Source organism: Lissotriton helveticus, chromosome 10, assembly GCF_964261635.1.
Source record: "Lissotriton helveticus chromosome 10, aLisHel1.1, whole genome shotgun sequence".
Lineage (NCBI taxonomy): Eukaryota > Metazoa > Chordata > Amphibia > Caudata > Salamandridae > Lissotriton > Lissotriton helveticus.
The window spans coordinates 849875837-849894798 of record NC_136071.1 but is presented as its reverse complement, the minus strand read 5'-3'; the positions used below and the strand labels follow the sequence as shown (position 1 = coordinate 849894798).

At 46.6% G+C, this 18962-nt stretch overlaps 1 protein-coding gene across 1 annotated transcript in view; it reads left to right on the top strand.

Annotated features, from left to right (window-relative positions):
• The window catches only part of HNRNPA2B1 (heterogeneous nuclear ribonucleoprotein A2/B1), a 174505-nt gene that overhangs the window by 77840 nt on the left and 77703 nt on the right, over nucleotides 1-18962 (top strand). Inside the window, exon 8 of the mRNA XM_078663462.1 lies at nucleotides 4848-4967. Within this exon, the coding sequence (XP_078519588.1) occupies nucleotides 4848-4967 (120 nt within the window). The remainder of the gene's footprint in view (nucleotides 1-4847; nucleotides 4968-18962) is intronic.

Sequence of the window (18962 nt, the reverse complement as noted above, 5' to 3'; positions counted from 1 at the left end):
CCCGTCTCTTGGATGAAGAATATTCAGATGAGGAAAGGCCTTTTGGGGTTGCACACAGCCATCAGAATTGCACATCAAGTATCAAGAGGACAATTATAATGAGGATGTTACACCCCTCCAGGTCAATATCGTCACCAATACCAAGAGGAACTTGTGTGTCTGCCTTCCTCAATAGTTAGACTTGCAATTCATGCTCTCAGATTATTTATTTATTTATTTATTTATTTTTAAAGTTTTATATAGCGCGAACAAGATCTTTGCAGATATCAGAGCGCTTTACAGAAACAGTAGGTAGGATAAACAAGACTCTTAAATCAATATGAGATTCCGTAGACAGTGAGATGCAAAAATGGGTATCCATCATACAAGAGTATACAGAGTAATAACAATCAAGAAACAATAATATGGAAGCAGTACAATGTCTAAACGGATAAGATTATAGCACCCCAGAGGGTGAGTAAACACAATGTTGAAAGCAAAGAAGTAGTCCGTAGTGGGTGCGTTGCAGGTTATTGAGGCACTCAAGTCCTAGTGTACAACCCAATAAACAAGTTGGAAATCAATAGTATAGCATCCGTGCAATGAATTAGATCCAGAAGCAGACAAAAAATGGACTGACATAGATAAGTATTCAGACAGCCGATAATGTGGGAGCCAAATACTGTCATTGTTCCAGTATCAATAGTGTTCAGGTGTATTTAGCCATAAGGATGGCCTTCACCTCTTTCTTGAAGAGTATAGTGGACGGGATAAGCCTGGTTTCTGGTGGGAGTGCATTCCAGATCCTAGGTGCCATTCCAGAGAAGGAGCGTTTGTATGTTTTTTTCCTTCCGGAATCTCCGTGGTTTCAGGAGGAGAGTGTTTGTGCTTCTGTTGGATCTTGAGCCTCCTGATATGGTCAGCTTATGAGAGAGGTAGTTGGGTGCCTTGTGGTGTACGGCCGAGTGTGTCATACAGGCAATTTTCAACTGAATTCTGGCTTCAATAGGCAGCCAGTTCAGGGTTTTTAAGTCAGGGGATATATGCGAGTGTTTTCTTGAGCCAGTGATGAGTCTCGCGGCTGCGTTCAGGGAGGCTCTTAGGGGAGCCGTTGTAGTCAGGGGGAGCCCGCTGAGAGCCACAATTCCGTAGTCTATGCGAGGAATGACTAAGGCTTGTACCACAGTTTGGAAGTCCTTGGGTGGTAGGAAGGGTTTGAGTTTTCTCAGCGTGTTGATTTGGAAGTTGGCTCCTTTAGTTGCTATGCTAATATGCTTCTGCATGTCGAGATTGCAGTCCAGTGTGATGCCAAGGGATTTCGCTGAGTCCACGATGGTGGGTTGGACATTGAGTGCGGTTAGATGATTGAGCCAGGTTTGGGTGATGGCCTTTTTCGCAGGAGGAGAGATCAGAAGGAACTCAGTTTTCAGAGCATTTAGTTTGAGGTGATTGTCGGCCAGCCAAGCTTGGGTGTTTCTTAGTGTGGCATTCAACAGTTTGATGTCTTCAGGGGATTGAAGCTTGAGGTAGAGCTGAGTGTCATCGGCGTACATATGGAAATGTACCGTAGAAGATTGAAGCAAGGTGGTGAGTGGTTCCATGACGAGGTTGAACAATGTGGGGGATAGGGAGGAACCTTGCGGGACGCTCAGTGTTACTGGCACAGGCGAGGACAGTGCGTTGTTGATCTTGAACCTCTGAGAACGGTTGTGCAGAAAGGACGTGAACCATTTGAGAACCGTCCAGGATATGCCCATTCTGGTATTTAGGAGCTCCAGTAGATTCTCGTGTTTGACCGTATCAAATGCTGAAGAGAGGTCAAGAAGGATGAGGAGGCAAGACTCATTGTGATCAAGGATTTGGAGGGCATCATCTATTGTGTGTCATGGCCGTTTCCGTGCTATGCTTTGCTCTGAATCCGGATTGGTGAGAGTTGAGGAGGTCAAACTGCTCAATGTGTTTTGTCAGTTGGTGTTGTACGCATTTTTCTAACAGTTTTGCTAGAGTGGTGATATTGGTGATAGGACGATAGTTGTTTAGGTCGGCCGGGTCAGCTGTGGGTTTCTTGAGTATAGGCGTGACTTGCCCAATCTTGAGGGAGTCTGGGATGAGCCCTTGTTGCAGGGAACAGTTGATGATTTTAGTCCAGAGTGGGAGGAACAGGGGGGTGAGGACTTTAACAGCATTGGCAGGTAGGGGGTCTGTGTGATGATTGGCGGGTTTCAAGGTGACCAGCAGCTTGTGAATTGATTCTTCGGAATAGGTGTCGAAGGACGTCCATGAAGCGTTGTTTTTAGCATGAGTGTTAGTTATGCATATGGAGCCGGCGAATCGACTTACATCCTTGATGAGATCGCTTCTTATAGTGTTGTTCTTTTGCTTGAAGAAAGCAGAGAAGTCTTCGCAACTTGGGATAGCCTTTGTTAAGTTGTTGGGTTGTGGAGGTTGCGTTTTGGTTTGGGTTTTGACTAACTCGAACAGTTTTTTTGGTCGGTTTTTAGCTTGATCCAGCTGTTGGCTAAAGAATATTGATTTCGAGCGTTTGATTTTTCTGAAGTAAGCGTTTCTCTTATTCTTAAGCGTTCTAAGGTTCAGTGCTGAGGGGTCAGATCTCCACGCGCGCTCAGCTAAGCGCATCACACGTCTGTCTTCATTGAGTCTGCCATCGTACCATGGGTTCGAGTTCTTGGTGGAGACTCTCTTCAATTGCAAGGGTGCGGCTTCGTTGATTATTGTAGACATGGAGTCTAGGTAGAGGTTGGTCAATGAATGCACATCAGAGACGTCCGTCGGGGGAAGAAGGAGACTGCCTGTGTGGGCAGGCAAGGACTTTGGGTTAAGGTTCTTCAGGTCCCTCTTCCAAATCTTGGTTTTGGCACGTTTGACCTTTTCGTTGATGAAGAAGGTGATGATGTGGTGGTCTGACCAGTCGCATGGTTCGATTGCGACTAGTTGGGTAGAGTCTTCTTTGGCGATGATAAGGTCAATGATAGAGCCTTTTTCATGTGTCGGACCGTTGCAGATTTGGGTGAGGTCAAGCGCGTCGAGGAAAGTCTTAAGGCTCTTCACCACAGTGTCTTTCTGGTCATTCCAGTGGAGGTTGAAGTCTCCCAGGTAAATTTGATTGAGCTGTCGACCGGCGTTGGTGGATATCGTGTCCATTAGTTGTTGGGAGAAGATGAAGTTGTCACCGGGTGGGTGGTAAATAACATGAAGGGAGCACACAGGTTTGCCCTCACTAGTAATATCAAGGCAGATGAGTTCGCAGGAGGAGAGGGAGGGGGAGGGGCCTTCAGTGACAGCTAGGTTGCTCCTGTAGATGCAAGCGATTTCCCCCGCCCGTCTTGCCATTCCTGTCGAGTCTAATAATGAGATAGTTGGGGGGGACTAGTATGTCCATTATAGGTGTGGATGTTTCAGTTAACCACGTTTCAGTCAGAATGGCTAGATCAATGCCCCTTGATAAGATGAGCTCCGCGATGCCAGAGGAGTGTCTCCGGGCCGATCTGCAGTTGAGCAGGAAACACTTTAGTCTAGGGGTGAGGAGGGTGGGAGAATGTTCTAAGGAGAGGGGGATATTTTTGAGATTACAGGGGACAGAACTTCTGTCGCTCAGTGTGGGTGGCCTGAGGGGATTTGTGAGAATCGTGGGTATGGGGAGGTGTGTTGTGGGTGAGCGTTTTGTGGGACCTGGGCCATAAGAGCAGAGTAGATTGTGTAAGTCTCGGCCCGAGAGGGTGTTTAGGGTGCGACGGGGACGGCCAGTGGCCTTGCGATCAGGGATAGAGGGCCAGCGCGGGGAGAGCAGGGTGGAACGGTTTGAGGGGCGAATGGAGTCCTTGTTGGGCGGGGAAGTGTAGGGTAGTGGGTGCCTGGGGTGTGTGAGAAGAAGTTCTTTGATGGTGTGGAGCTCTTCCTTGACTTGTAGGAGGGTGGAGATGATCATGTCCAGTGTTGGATTGGGGATGGAATTGGAAGTGAGAGCAGTGGGTGAGTGTTTGAGTCGGGTAATAGGGTGGGAACTGGATCGAATGTGACGGGATGTGCGCGCGATGGAGCAGGGCTCTGTGGTCCGAGTAGGTGATGGGGTGTAGGTAATGGGGTGGGAACTGGATCGAATGTGACGGGATGTGCGCGCGATGGAGCAGGGCTCTGCGGTCCGAGTAGGTGGGGTAGCGTTCGGAGGGAGAGAGAGTTTGTGAACAGGGGGCGGGGATGAGGACAGGGGGCGGTTGATAGGAAGTTATAGGAAGCGTTTCCACTAACTTCCTCTACTACTGCACAAGCTTCCTCACCTGTAACATCTGCATCTAGGCAGCCATCTACTCCGCAGCATAGGCCATTGTTACGGCTACCTCGGTATGGCATACTCCTGAAGCAGCTCTCCTACAGGATCCAACAGCTTCCTATGGCGACAGAAGAGTGCGAACTCGGCGACCCCCACATGGAGTGGGCTGATAATCTCTTACCTACACCATCATCCCCTTCCGCAGCTCCAGTTCATACCCCACCATAAGATATTGGGGGATTTCATAGCCTGCTAGAGCAGCAAAGCGATTTGACCTGCCCATGCTCATTACGTAGGCGGACTGTTTTCTGTATGATTTCAAGGATCCTTTACCCTCCCTTGCTCCACGGGGGGCTAATAAAGCCTATTCTGGCCACCATAAGAGCAAGATTTTGCAGCAGTAGTGTATAGATAAGTAGTAGTATTTTTATTTAAAAAAAAAAAAAAGTTTCTGAGACCCCACTCACATGAACACATGAATTGATGAGGGTTATTTATCATGGAGAATCTGATGTTATTAGCAAAAAACAGCTTTGCATGCAGGGCATCTTTTAAAGTATTTTTAATTTGTTTGGACTAGGTGGAAATTATGGTGGTGGCCCTGGCTTTGGAGGTGGAAGAGGTGGCGGATATGGCGGAGGTCCTGGATATGGTAATCAAGGTGGAGGATATGGAGGAGGTTATGAGAACTACGGAGGAGGTATATGTTTGACATAATGTTGATTTTGCATGTATAAAATGTGCTGAGGTTTACGTTGTAGATCTTTAGGTCTCTGCTACAGAGTTGAACTTTTGTGTTACTGTTAAATCCCTGGTAATCCATTGAAGCATTTCCTCCAAGGTCGCTGTAGTTTTTATTTCTAATGCATGAAACCTGCATCTTGCATCCTTTATCTTCATTGTTTTCAAGGATTGTATCTTTCAGATACTTCATTCTTTTTTGAGAGTGGTAATCCACATATGAAAGTTACATTTTACATATTCATTTATTTATTTTATTTATTCATTTGAAAAGTATTATATAGCGCTGGCTAGACCCGGAGGTATCGGAGCGCTTTACATGAGGATTGGCAGTTTTACAAACGTTACATCAGTTACAATAAAGATCGTTGCAAAGAGAAGAAAAACCAAGTTACATAATTTACATCTGTTGTTGGATCATACAAAAAACGTATAAACAGGTACTATGGTTAGGGTGACTAGAATTTAAAATCTAAAAACTGGGATGGGTCACAAAAATAGAAGGACTAAAATGTTACTTCAAGCTAGCGCACAGAATGACAGTGCTCCTCCGCAGAGAATTACAGAACAGGCAGTAATAACATACATAAAATGCTATTTTTAAACCCAGTAGTTTGCCTGTTAATTAAACTGCTGTCTTGAAACAACTGCGAACTATCCTTGCTTTGTAAAACATATAAAAGCACCTCCCGTCGTTTTCAGTCGACATTCCTTAAAAACTGAGACATGAGCTACATTTCTTGAAATCTGCCGGGACGGCTGGTGAAAACCCGGGAACGTGCGGGCAAATCCGGGACGCCTGGTCACCCTAACTATGGTGCGATGGGAGAGTAAGGAAAATGAAGGGGTAGGGATGTAGGTCAGGGCTGGATGGTGCGGCCGAGGGCACTAAAAAGGATAGAGAATGCGAGTCCAAAAACCAGTAGGGTCCAGTGGATAAATAAAGTCCAGGGCCAGGACTCAAATACTGCTTCAAGTCGCATAAGAAAAGGGAACGGGACAGTAGGGGGGGGGGCAGAGGGAAGCATCCCGTGAAAAAACAAGGAAGGAAAGGTGAAGAGTTATCAGAGGTGCTCCATTAAGGCGACAAGAGCGACATTGATGGTCATAAAGAATAGAATAATTCCTAGCTGCTTGTGTTGACCCCCGGAACACTTATCATAAAGGTATCCAATTTAAGTTACACTGGGCAACAATGTCCCTCTGTGTTCATTACCAGCAACACTGTGTAATAGCTTTTGAGAGGCATTTCTTTTATTGTGAAACTTATGATGGACCTGAAATTAGTTTAATGTCTACAATGCAACATCTAGAGGGGGGGGGGGGGGGGGTTGACCCTTAAGAGCCCAGGAGCTAGTACTGTACTCTACTGGCAGCTACCTCAGACAGTCCGTTTCTTTTCTGTCTTCTGTGAGTAGGATTTACATAGCAGATGGGAGGCTCCACACCTGTTTGTTCGATTAAATCTTATTTTTACAGCTTCAATTGACGTCTTTAATTATGACCTGTCACATAAATTCAATTTCTCCACAAAAACTAATTTTTTCAGAAAGTGTACTTTATCTTCATGTAGGAGAAAAACAGCTGTTTATGACCCCCACAAGATCGATTTAGTGTTTGCCTGGCTGCCATTTGGTAGAAGACTGACATCTGCTAAAAGAGACCAAAAAGGACTTTAAGGGACAGTGAAAGCGAAAGCATCAGACATGACTGATGCGGGTCATGAAAGCAAAAAGGAAAGGAAGAAAACGAAGAATGGAGAAATGTCTCTTCCCCTAAGACAGTGGTCTTCAAACTTTTTTATGCCACGTTCACCCAGTGGGGGAAACAAAGCATCAGCCCCCCCTCAAAATTTCTCACAATTATTCTATTCAATTGGCATTGTTTAATTATTTCTAGACTTGATTGAACATTACAGTGGAGTTATCATACCGTTTTAAAAGGGCAATCAAATACATAAGTGCCAAACATACTATTCTGGTCAGACAGGCACTACTAACTTTTAAAAGTATCCACCGTGTGATTATTAGAAATGGGGGTTATGAAGACTATTAGGAGTCTCTTCACTTTTGACCCATATACCCACCTATAAATGACAAAAGATGTTGGTGATGGCCCATTACAGAGAGGCTTACTGCCGCTCATTGTTTTCCATTGAAAACAAAGCACTGTTAACAGCATAATGCTTCTTTTGGACAGAGCCTGGCACCCCACCCTGGGATCTCTTGAGGGCCCGCCCCCCAGTTTCAAGAACCCTGCCTAAAAGGGAAATAGCCTACCCCTTCATCAATGCTTCTCAACGTCATTCCGGATCAAAGTCAGTGTTGAGATCAAGTGCATAGGCTCCTACTTGCTCTCCATCAGCTATGGGTTTGATGTCATACAAAATAATTATACTACTAAGATGGAACTGTCTGCGTCGAAGACCACTATTCATTGGACACGTCCAATTATACCCATCACTTAAAGGTGACGGAAATAACAACTGCCATGTATGCCTCCTTTTTCATTCTTCTACTACGTCAAAGTCAACTGTAATGGGCATGCATCCCTTTTTCCTTGGCATCACCATCTGGTTTACATTCACCACCTCTGTCACCAGAACAACAAGGTGTATTTACTCCTGAAATTTCCACTTCTTTTATGCCAATGCTAATCCAGACAGCTTGGTCAAGCCTCACCATCTACATGGGAACCAATTACACACAATCCCCACTCTCTGCTGTTCAGCCCAGTAAAACCAATAATACCTTGAGGAACCTCTTCAGGTTCCCTTGCAATGAGAACAACTATAGCTTAACAGAATGGAGTTGATACCTACTTCTGTGGCTGCTATAAAAAAAGAAAACTTTCTCCATCTTATCTTAGATCACCAGCCTCTTCTGATCGTATTCTTGAAAAAAGGTGGTTCAGATCTCCTTTAAGATCTGGATCACTTTTCTTATACGTTTAGCTCGCAATACTTACCATCTTCACCAGCAGCAACCCTGTCTCACATGTCGCTAACTAATGACATCTCCACCCTTCATGAGATTCTAGACTTGCGAGTTGCTAAATTGAATGTCCCTCTAGAGGCTCCACAACCAACTGTGTAAGTGAGAATACATGCCTCTACCCCAGAAACTACAGCTCCACCGGTGTGAAAATGTATAGGTGCCACAGGACGATCACTTGTCAGGAAGTAGTGATTTTACCTTATTTGCTTCATTTGGCCCAGACAAAACTTCATTTTGCACCAATAAAGGTTCACAACCTGGCTGCCATTACAGCCTGCAGAAAATATCCGCAGTGTCTATTTCTATTTTTCTTGAGGGCGTAAAAATGTGTTCTCTTCAAATAGACGCCTCCCCCTCCAACACGGGAGTTAAACATTAGTCTGTCAAAATGAATGGACTCGTTTTTGGAGTCCAGCAGCATCTCTCCTGGAAGACCGCTTCCTTAAACTCCGCTCGAAGAGTGAGCGAATTGCAGGCCTATTCTACAATATAGCATTGAACGGTTTACCATTCTAACAGAGTAATAATGAGAACCCATCCTTCATTCATCCCCAAGGTAGTTTTGGACTTAAATATTAATCTGCTTATCCAGTATTATGGGTATCTTTCATAGATTCACATGCCTGAATCATTCCCCGTCGTCGGGGTGGGAGTCACCGGTATATAACAGTAATGTCATATAGACATATACATACTAATAGGCCAGAGGCCTCACATTAGTAACCTATCCAAGTCATTTTGTAAAAAGGACCAAACTTTGGCCAGGAGCCAATCCGCTACTACCACCCTCTAGAACCTTCCTGGAAGGAGCCCTAGTCCCTCAGATTTTCTATCGCAGGTCGTGCTAAGGGAGTCTCCACTGAGCTCTACTCAGTTTTCTGGTATTTTTGGATTCTTTCCATATTTTTCTCTTCAAAATTATTCTTCTGGAGGAGTGCTAGAGCAGCTATGTCTACCACTCCTAAAAAGGGCTCTTTAGACCCTGTGCCTCGTGTAGTAAGCTGAGACTGCATGTAGATGTCAAACATGAAGACTGCCTCTACTGTCTCTGTCCTGAACATTCTGCCAAGGATTGTAAGGTCTGCCGCACTTTCTCTGTCAAGACTTTAAAAGACAGAGAGGGTCGCCTGCTTCTGTGGCTTCAGAGACTAAAGGACAAGGATCAAACAGTCTCCTCAGGTGAGAGCGAGTGTTCCTTCAGGAGCTCACACTCCTCTGCCAAAAGGCCAAGACCGACATCTCCAGGGCCGTCTGATGTGCCACCTCAAAAGAAGACGCCAAAGTCTTCAGAGGGTCATTCAAAAGCCATGACAGTTAAGACTTCTCTTCAGGAAGCCACCTTCAAGAAGCCTGTGCCGGTGTCTTCTGCCTTGCCTGTGACAGCGTCGACAGTAGCCATCTCTACGACGACAGCTTCAACCTTCACCACCTTGTCGACAACTACCTCCGCATCGTCGTCGACGGGTAGGTCGATTTCCTCAATAATTCCTGTCAAAAAAGTGTAGACGACGCCTCCATCGAAACCGTCGTCGACTAAGGTCCCATCGACGTCGATGATGTCATCGTCGCCGAAGCCATTGTCGACGAAGCCGTTGACTAAGGCGTTGACGGCAGCACCAGCGTCGACGAAGAAGCCATTGTCGACGACGCTACCGTCGTCGACGAAGACTACAGAGGTCTGCTGTGGCTGACAGCATCCCACCGCTGATGACCACCCCGTCGACGGGCCCGTCGACGGAAGAATCTCCTAAGCTGAAGTGTATTTATACACACTTCAAGATGTCAACGCGTACGCTGACGCCAGAGACTACATCTCCTAGCAAGGTCCAGCCACTGCTGCCGGTCCACTTACTGGAGACTGAGGATTCTGATGATGGTGCCTTGTTCCACACTGCAACAAGTCCTTCACAACTCAATGTGAAAGTCCAAGAGATTTCGGACTATGAAGACCTTGGTCAGGCAGAAGTGCCATGCCAGGAGGAATATCAACCGCCTCCTCCTCCACAGCCTATGGTGTGCCTCCTGGCCTCAATAGTCACGGACCGTCAATTCCTCATAGCGGACTACAAGCAGCGGTTTCCGCCTACTCCGCCTCCTTCGGTGGTGCCTCAAAATCTTGTGACACTAGCTCCTCTTCCTCGCCCTAGACCACCACCGCTGGTCATTCGCCAGGATCCTGTGACTTTGCCTCCTCTACCGTCTTCTGAAGAAGAGGAGGAGGAAGCAGTAGGAGAAGATGAGAAGGTCAACAGGAGGAGGGAGAAATACAGGATGACGAGTGGGATGACTGTCATTGAACGTCCGGCTTCCCCAGACCAGGCTCAGGCGGATTCACCCCCAGAAGATATCGGGGGGGATTTCATAATGTCGTAGAGAGAGCAGCAACAAGGTTCAAAATAGAGATGACCACGCAACCTCAGGATTGCTTCCTATATGACTTTAAAGAGCCATTCAAGAAGACGGTTCGGTCAATCCCTATTATCGATTACATCTGGGACCAGGGGGTAAAAATAATGAAAAACCCCTCATCTTTGCAACCAGTGCCGATTTGGCTTGATAAGTATAAGGCCCTGGACTCCGCTCCGGCATGCCTTACCGGCCATACCAAACCGGACTCCGTTATCACCCAGGCCGCTCAGCGGAAATCCAACAACCCAGCTGCTGCGCTGACTGCGCCTCCGGATAAGGAAGGCCGTAAACTGGATAACATCGGGAAGAGATTCTCGTCGATGTCGGCCCTTACGGTCAGGGCGGCAAACTCGCTAGCGCTTTTAGGGCGTTACAATCGCCAGATGTGGGCGGATGTTGCCCCATATCTAGGCACACTGCCAGAGGAGCAGAAAGAAGAGGTAAATAAGATCCTCCTTGAGGGAGAGCGGTCCGCCTCGGAAATGATTGACGTGGCGATGGATATCGCCTCAACATGATTTCGGCAGCTAGCGGGGGCAGCGGTCCTTAGACGCCAGGGATGGCTTAAGTCTACATCCTTCCGGCCGGAGGTACAGTCCAAAGTACTGGACATGCCGTTTGACGGAGACCTTCTCTTTGGGGAGCATGTTGATGAAATGCTACAGGGTATCAAGAAAGATATGGAGACCGCAAAAGCCTTGGGTACCCTCCAGTACAGAAATACTTCCTTTCGGGGTTCCAGAGGAAGAGGCCAGCAGACAAGAGGTGGCTATCAGGGATACAAATCCTCCTACGGCTCGTCCCAGCAATACAAGGCTCAATACCAACAGAGGCAACCACAAGGCCAGTCCTCGTACAATAAGTCTTCCTTTCGAGGGAGAGGAGGAAAGAAGGATACCAGAAGACAATGACTTCTTTCTCCAACAGGCCTCCACTTCTTCTCCACATTACGTAGTTGGAGCAAAGATTTCCAACTTCCTCCACAATTGGCAAAAAATAACGACGGATCGTTGGGTTCTCCAGCTAGTTCGGTTCGGCCATACTTTGTAGGTCGTGGAAACTCCTCCTTCGAACCCCCCAGGTCCCATGCAGCACAAGAATCTGCATCTCCTTCAAGCGGAACTCTCACTAATGCTCCAGAAAAGAGCCGTAGAAAGAGTTCCCAGAGGGGGAAAGGATTCTATTCCCGGTTCTTCCTAATACGAAAAAAAGGAGAAGAAATGGAGACCTATATTGGATCTAAGGAACCTCAACAGATACCTCAAGAAACAATCGTTCCGTATGGTATCCAATCGGGAGGTGTTACAGCTACTCAATTCCAAAGATTTCATGGTGTCCTTAGACCTCCAGGACGCCTATTTTCACATACTCATCCACAAAAGTCACCGCCAATACCTACGGTTTGTAGTGGCGGGCAGACACTACCAATTCAGAGTGTTGCCATTTGGCCTTAAGTCGGCGCCACGCATCTTTACAAAATGCCTATCTCCAGTGGCAGCGTACCTTCGCCAGCACCATCACCAGGTATTCCCTTACCTGGACGATTGGCTCATCAAGTCTCCTACTCTAGAAGGCGTAAGAGGATCTTCCAACGCTTGTCTTCAGCTCTTCGAGAGCCTGGGGCTTACGCTCAACCAGGAAAAGTCAGTATTGCAGCCGTCTCAACGCCTCACTTTCCTGGGAGCAACTCTAGACACGCATCAGGAGAAGGCCTTCCCATCAGAAGAGCGTCAGGTCAAACTGAGGTGTCTTGCAGCCCACATTCAGGTCAAGAAGACCATCAAGGTGCGGCTCTTCAAGTCATTACTAGGAATGATGTCCTCCAATATCCTCCTAATACCACACTGCCGCCTCCGTATGCATCCCTTACAGGAGGCGTTATCCTCTCAGTGGATCCAGTGTACGGGATCCTTCGACGATCTTATCAGGATCACTCAGTCCATGGTGAAGGCCCTGCACTGGTGGCTTCAAACAAAAAACCTAAACCAGGGCCTTCCATTCCTACTTCCAATCTCCCCACACGTGATAACAACGGATGCATCATTGGAAGGATGGGGTGCGTTCCTGCAGGAACTTCAAATTCATGGTCAGTGGTCGCTGGCAGAAAAACAGCTCCACATCAACCTGCTAGAGCTGAGGGCAGTATACCTGGCACTTCGAGCATTCCTGCCTCGGATCTGATACCTCCCCAGTGCTTGGAAGGACGGACAACACCACCACAATGCACTATTTAAACAAGCAAGGGGGAACTCGATCCATGACATTATCCCAAGAATCACAGCGAATTTGGAAGTGGCTACTCCAACACAACATTTCGCTGAGAGCGGAATATGTCCCAGGAGCGGACAACACCCTGGCGGACTCACTAAGCAGGCAACGCTCCATTTGTCATGAGTGGGAGCTCGACCAACATGCTCTCGACAGTGTTCTCCCGATGGGGCAGACCTCAACTGGATCTATTTGCGACGAAGATCAACGCAAAATGCCAACATTATGCAAGTTGGCATCCCCAGAAAGGATCTCTCGGGGATGCATTTTCGATGGCATGGTTCAACGTCTTTGCTTACGCTTTTCCTCCATTTCCCCTGATCCCCAGGGTCATCCGGAAACTGAAAGCGGAGCGTTGCACCCTGATCCTGGTAGCCCCAGCGTGGCCGCGCCAACACTGGTTTACAGAACTACACATTCTGTCACTGGAGCCTCCGATTCCATTCAGGCCTTACCCGCATCTCCTCAATATGAACCAGGGGCAAGTCCAGCATCCAGATCCGACATCTCTCAGATTATCGGCTTGGCTCCTGAGTTCAGAGAGTTCCAGGACTTAGATATTCCTCAGGACTGCAGAGTTGTCTTAGCCCGGGCCCGGGCTGACAGTACCATCAAAACGTATTCCCTTAAGTGGAAGAGATGTTTGTGGTGTAAAGCTAACAACCTGCACCCATTCTCGTCCTCTCCGGCTCAACTTCTGCCTTACCTGCTTCACCTGGCCAATTCGGGATTGGCCCATGCCCCAATCAAAGTCCACCTGGCAGCCATATCTCGGTTCAGGCGCTCTTTGTCTGGAATTTCCCTGTGGTCCAATAGACTGGTCAAGCAGTTTCTGAAAGGCCTATTCAGGACTTATCCTCCAATAAAACCTTTACCACCTACATGGCAACTCAATATGGTCTTGGCTCAATTGATGAAACACCCCTTTGAGCCAATGCATAAAGCAGATCTCAAATACTTGTCATGGAAAACAGCTCTTTTGCTGGCTCTCACGTCGGCAAGGAGAGTGAGTGAACTGCAGGCTTTCTCTATTCAAGACCCGTTTCTTCAGTTCAAACAGGACAGGGTCATTCTACGGACTAACCCCAAATTCATACCAAAGGTTCCGTCTACTTTTCATCTAAACAAACCTATTGTCCTGAGATCTTTCTCCCCGAATCCATCTTCAGCAGCGGAGAGATCTCTACATTCCTTAGATCTGAAAAAATGTCTAAAATTCTACATTCATAGAACGGAACAATTTCGCAAGTCCAACCAATTGTTTATTGCCTTCAGCAGGCCCAGGAAGGGCCTACCACTGTCAAAGCAGAGCATTTCAAGATGGATCTCTGCGGCCATTGCCTTTTGCCATCAGCAGGCGGGACATCCTCTGCCCACCAAGGTTCGGGCTAATTCCACTAGAGCGGTTTTCACCTCCATGGCGCTCTTTTCTCGGGTGCCCATTGTCGACATTTGCAGAGCGGCCACATGGAAGACACCACATACGTTCACAAAGCACTACTGCTTGGATTCAGAACTTATGAAGGATGCAGCAGTGGGTCAGGCGGTGCTCCGTCATCTATTTCATTAGAGGTGAGCCTTCTTCCTTTCATCCCACCTTTCCTATTACCTAATTGCACATTTCTTATCCTACTACTGTTTGCAGTTTATTGCTTTGCACTATTGATAAGTTGTTATCAAGTGTCTTACATGCTATATTATGCGAAATGTGCTGCCTATAAATCTTGCTACTCTGATCCAGGCATGTGAATCTATGAAAGATACCCATAATACTGGATAAGAAATGCGTTCCCTGTAACTGCAGTTATCCAGTATTGGTATCACATGCAACCCACCCGCCTCCCCTGGAAGGGCTCACCTTAGTTCTCTCAGTAGGTACTACTTAGCACGGTGCTTACGAAAATCTGAGGGACTAGGGCTCCTTCCAGGAAGGTTCTAGAGGGTGGTAGTAGCTGATTGGCTCCTGGCCAAAGTTTGGTCCTTTTCACAAAAGGACTTGGATAGGTTACTAATGTGAGGCCTCTGGACTATTAGTATGTATATGTCTATATGACATTACTGTTATTATATACCGGGGACTCCCACCCCGACGACGGGGAATGATTCAGGCATGTGAATCTATGAAAGATACCAATACTGGAAAACTGCAGTTACAGGTAAGTAACGCATTTCTTTCTTTTTGTAATCCTTCAAAACCTGAAGAACATGCCCTACATGTTATAGATATTGCAATGGTTCTTAGTTTCTTTCTTTTGAAGGCCTTCCATTGCCTTAAAAAATCTTGAAGAAAGCCATGAATCTGGAACTGACAGATTACCTTGATAGTAACAACATTCTTGACTCCAGCCAACATGGTTTCTGCTCCCGGCGCTCCACTGAATCAGCGTTAATCATGGCCACGTAGGATATCCGTAAAGTGATGAACGGGGAGGGGGGAGGAAGAGCTGCACTTATCCTCGATCTGACCGCAGCCTTCGATACCGTAAGTCATGCAGTACTGCTGCGATGTTTGAGGGAAGTAGGTATCAAAGAGCTAGCTCTGACCGTACTTAGATCATTTCTAACATCTCTGGAACAACTGATCCACTGGAATGGCCTGCAATCGGGAATCTTCCACCTTCCATGTGGAGTCCCCAGGGCTCGGTCCTGTCCCCGACATTATTTAACCTTTATGTCAGACCTTTAGCACGAGTAATTAAAGATCATGGCATTATGTTGGTGTTGTACCTCGATGACACGCAACTAGTGGTGTCAGTGACACACAGTGTGGGACTAACCGCGGATACGTTTTGTAATTGCCTTACGGACGTGATGGCATGGATGAATGCGAACTTTCTAAAGATTAACACAGAACAAACTGAGGTCCTAGAGTTTAGTCAACAACCATCAATATGGAGCCAGGCTTGGTGGCCTCCTGAAGCTGGCTACTGCCCAGTCCCCGTGCCCAAGGCCAGGAACCTTGGCTTTGTGCTTGATCAGGATCTTAAACTTGACATACAAAAAAATCGTTTCCTCTGCATGTTTTTTCATACTAAAAGTCCTTCACAAAAAATTGCCATTTATTCCTTTGTCACTAAGGAAAACAGTAGTCGGAGCTCTGGTTTTCTCCAAAGTCCACTATTGTAATGCCTTGTACTTAAGGGTTGACAAAGGACAGATCACAAAACTTCAGTCGCTTCAGAATGCTGCGGCTCGGGTTCTGCTTGACGTACCAAAACACCACCCCACGTCAGCGGTGATTAAGCAGTTACACTGGCTTCCAGTCCATCAGAGAGTGAACTTCAAGGCCTTATGCTTAATGCAGAAGGCTATATACAGAGATGGGGCTGTGAATTTTCAATCCCTGTTTTCTGTATACCAGCCCCAACGCCGTCTCCGGTCCGCCAATACAGGACTGGTATGTGTTCCTAAAGTAATAAGAGCTAGATGGGGAGGTAAGGGTTTCTCTTACAAAGCACCCATCCTATGGAACTCCCTCACCGTGACAATCGGTTACAAGCTAATAGGGCCTTATTCAGGAAGCAGAAAAAGACCTGGCTTTTCTTGAGTTCTTAAGATCATCTATCTTCTTAGACCACATTCACCTAGTGCCAAGACGCCTCGGCATAAGTGCCCTCTATGTTCTTCAGTCAGTAAATAAGCAAAAATCAAAACAACTTTGACAACAAATGCCCAGACCGTGTTAACAAGTTTACAAATGATAAAATATTGAAGTAAAACTACCACAAAATGAGCCATATAATTTTCTTTTTCTTGCCGCATAATTTGACACTCCCCTGCTGCATAATTCCAGTATCCCTGATTATAGTCAAATTAGACAAGATCTAGACCCATCCAACTAATCGATTGCTATCCTGAAGCGTAAGGCACAAACATAATATTCACATCATATCTCCCACCTTGCTTCTGCTGAGCGAATAAGCGTTCAAGGGAGGAGTAGGTGCCCATGCGCATTGGAATCTTTCAGATGTTGCACAACATAGGGAACATAAGAGGGCCTCTGACTACTAAAATGCATAGCTGCAGAAGCAGGGGAAATTAACAAGCAACAAGACAACCTGCCTACAACACGTCTTTTAGTTATACAATCAGTGAAAATTCACATGCTCTTCCAGGGGATACTCCTCAATAGTCATAAGCAGTGAATTATCCCCGCCCATGTGCGGGACCCCGGAGCTTATACATATATATATCTCACACACACGTATATGTAAATACATATACAGGTGTATGTCAAGACACTAAAGTTTATACATACACTCAAATATGTATGAAGCCAGAAAACAACTCGGCAATACTTGTAGTAATAAATTACTTAAGACAACTTGTAATAGAGACCATACACCCAAATGGCTTCATACAAGAATTCCTTTATTTTCCAGAACAAGCAAAAAAACACAAGTAATTGAAGCAGTTTGGCCCATAGGCTGCATAGGAATTACTGTCCTGAGACAGAAAAGACAACTGGCACCTCGCCTTTAAGATTTACAAGAATCTAGGCACTTTGCCTTTCAGAACCTCAGAGAGCCCTATGCTCCCAGCATGCACCACAGGTGGCAGTTGGGTCAGTTCTTTTTTCCGTCTGTGAGGATCCTGGAGCTTGAGCTCGACAGATTTTTGACTTTTTAGTCAGGAATTGTTATTTTTCTTGCTGTTTAGCATTTCTCCTGTGCTGGAAGAAGTTTTACCTTCTTTTCTGACGGAAACGTGTCATCTTTTTCTGTCAAAATGCCAGCTCTCTTCAGAAATTGTCCATCTTGTGGAAAAAAGATGGCTAGGTCAGATCCACACTCCGTGTGTATCGCCTGTCTTCCTTCTTGTCATAAGGTAGACGCCTGTTATCACTGCCAAAGGTTTTCCTCAAGAACACTTCGTGATAGAGAGAGGATTCGGCTTCAGGCGGTGATGGAGAGAGGAAAATCCCATCCAGTAAGTGGCCTTGGGGATCAACGGCCCTCCTCTCATCAGAAGCATTGACACCGTCTACAGTCTGCCTCTACAACATCGAGAAAAAGGCAGATTCCAGATCGTTCGTCGTCGGTGTAGCAGCCACCGTCTAAGAAAAGGCCTGAACAGTCTCTGACGTTGGGACAGCATACGTCTCCGTCGCCGAGAAAGGCCTCGACGTAAAAGCGTCCTGCTTTGGACCCGAGGTATAGTCAAGATGTGGGTCTATCGATGTCCAAACAAGTATCGTCGTCTAGACACCCATCGACGTCGAGACACTCTCCGTCACCTCGCCGTAGGTTTCCGTCGAAGCTTGCCAACCATGATTCGATGTCGAGGGAGAGGCATTTGTCAACGTCGAGGCCATCAACGTTGATGGACAGGGAACATGCTGGGGCCTCTGAGGAGGTTGCCGGTGCATCTGATTCTCTCTTTCAAGATCTGTCACCTGGACTTCATATTGTACAGGTTTCACCGGAGCGCTCTCCAGGGGTTGGTGAAGAACCTAGGTGGAAGAAAGCTATAACTATCAGCAGTCTTGGTTCGGACTACTCCCGTACCTACTCCCCTTCCCGCCTGTCAAAATCTCTAATTCAAACACCTCGGAGATCTCCACGCAGATCAAGGACACCCACTGTGGCATCTTCAAGAAGAAGAACTCCGACTAGATCACGCTCTACTCGATCCCGTCATAGGCATTCAAGGGATAGATCTAGATCTTTTCATTCTTCACCAAGGAGGAGACCACAAAGACCACGCACCTGGTCTACCTCGCCTACTAAGACCTCTAGGAGAGATTACTCTCCTACTTGTACCTCTACACCTCCATCACGAGTTTCACCTGTGGACGATCTCACTACCTTCAATGAGGTGTTATGTCGAGGAGCCAGCAAGTTAAATATAACGATGTCAGTTCCTACTGTGTCTACCTCAGTAATCTTTGAGACTCTGCATCACCGTTCCTCAGCCAGACCGTTGCTCCCACTTGTTCCTGGCATTATTGACCTTGCCACTCAGACTTTTCTAACTCCTGCAACAGTGGGTTCTGTGCCTTCACAAATAGCTAAGAAATATAAGGCCCCTGATCAGGATCCATTATTTCTTTGCTCTGATCCGCCTCCAGATTCTATCATTGTGGCAGTTGCTAGGAAGACTCTGTCATCTATGTCTTCCTCCTCCGCTCCTCCAGATAGAGACAGCAAAGTAATGGATTCCATGGGCAGGAAAATTTGCAACACATCTGCCTCTTTCATGAAGGTTTCCAGTGCCTCTGCTCTATTGGGAAGATAAGACCGGTCCTTATGGGATTCCCTCGATTATTTTGTAGATAAGCT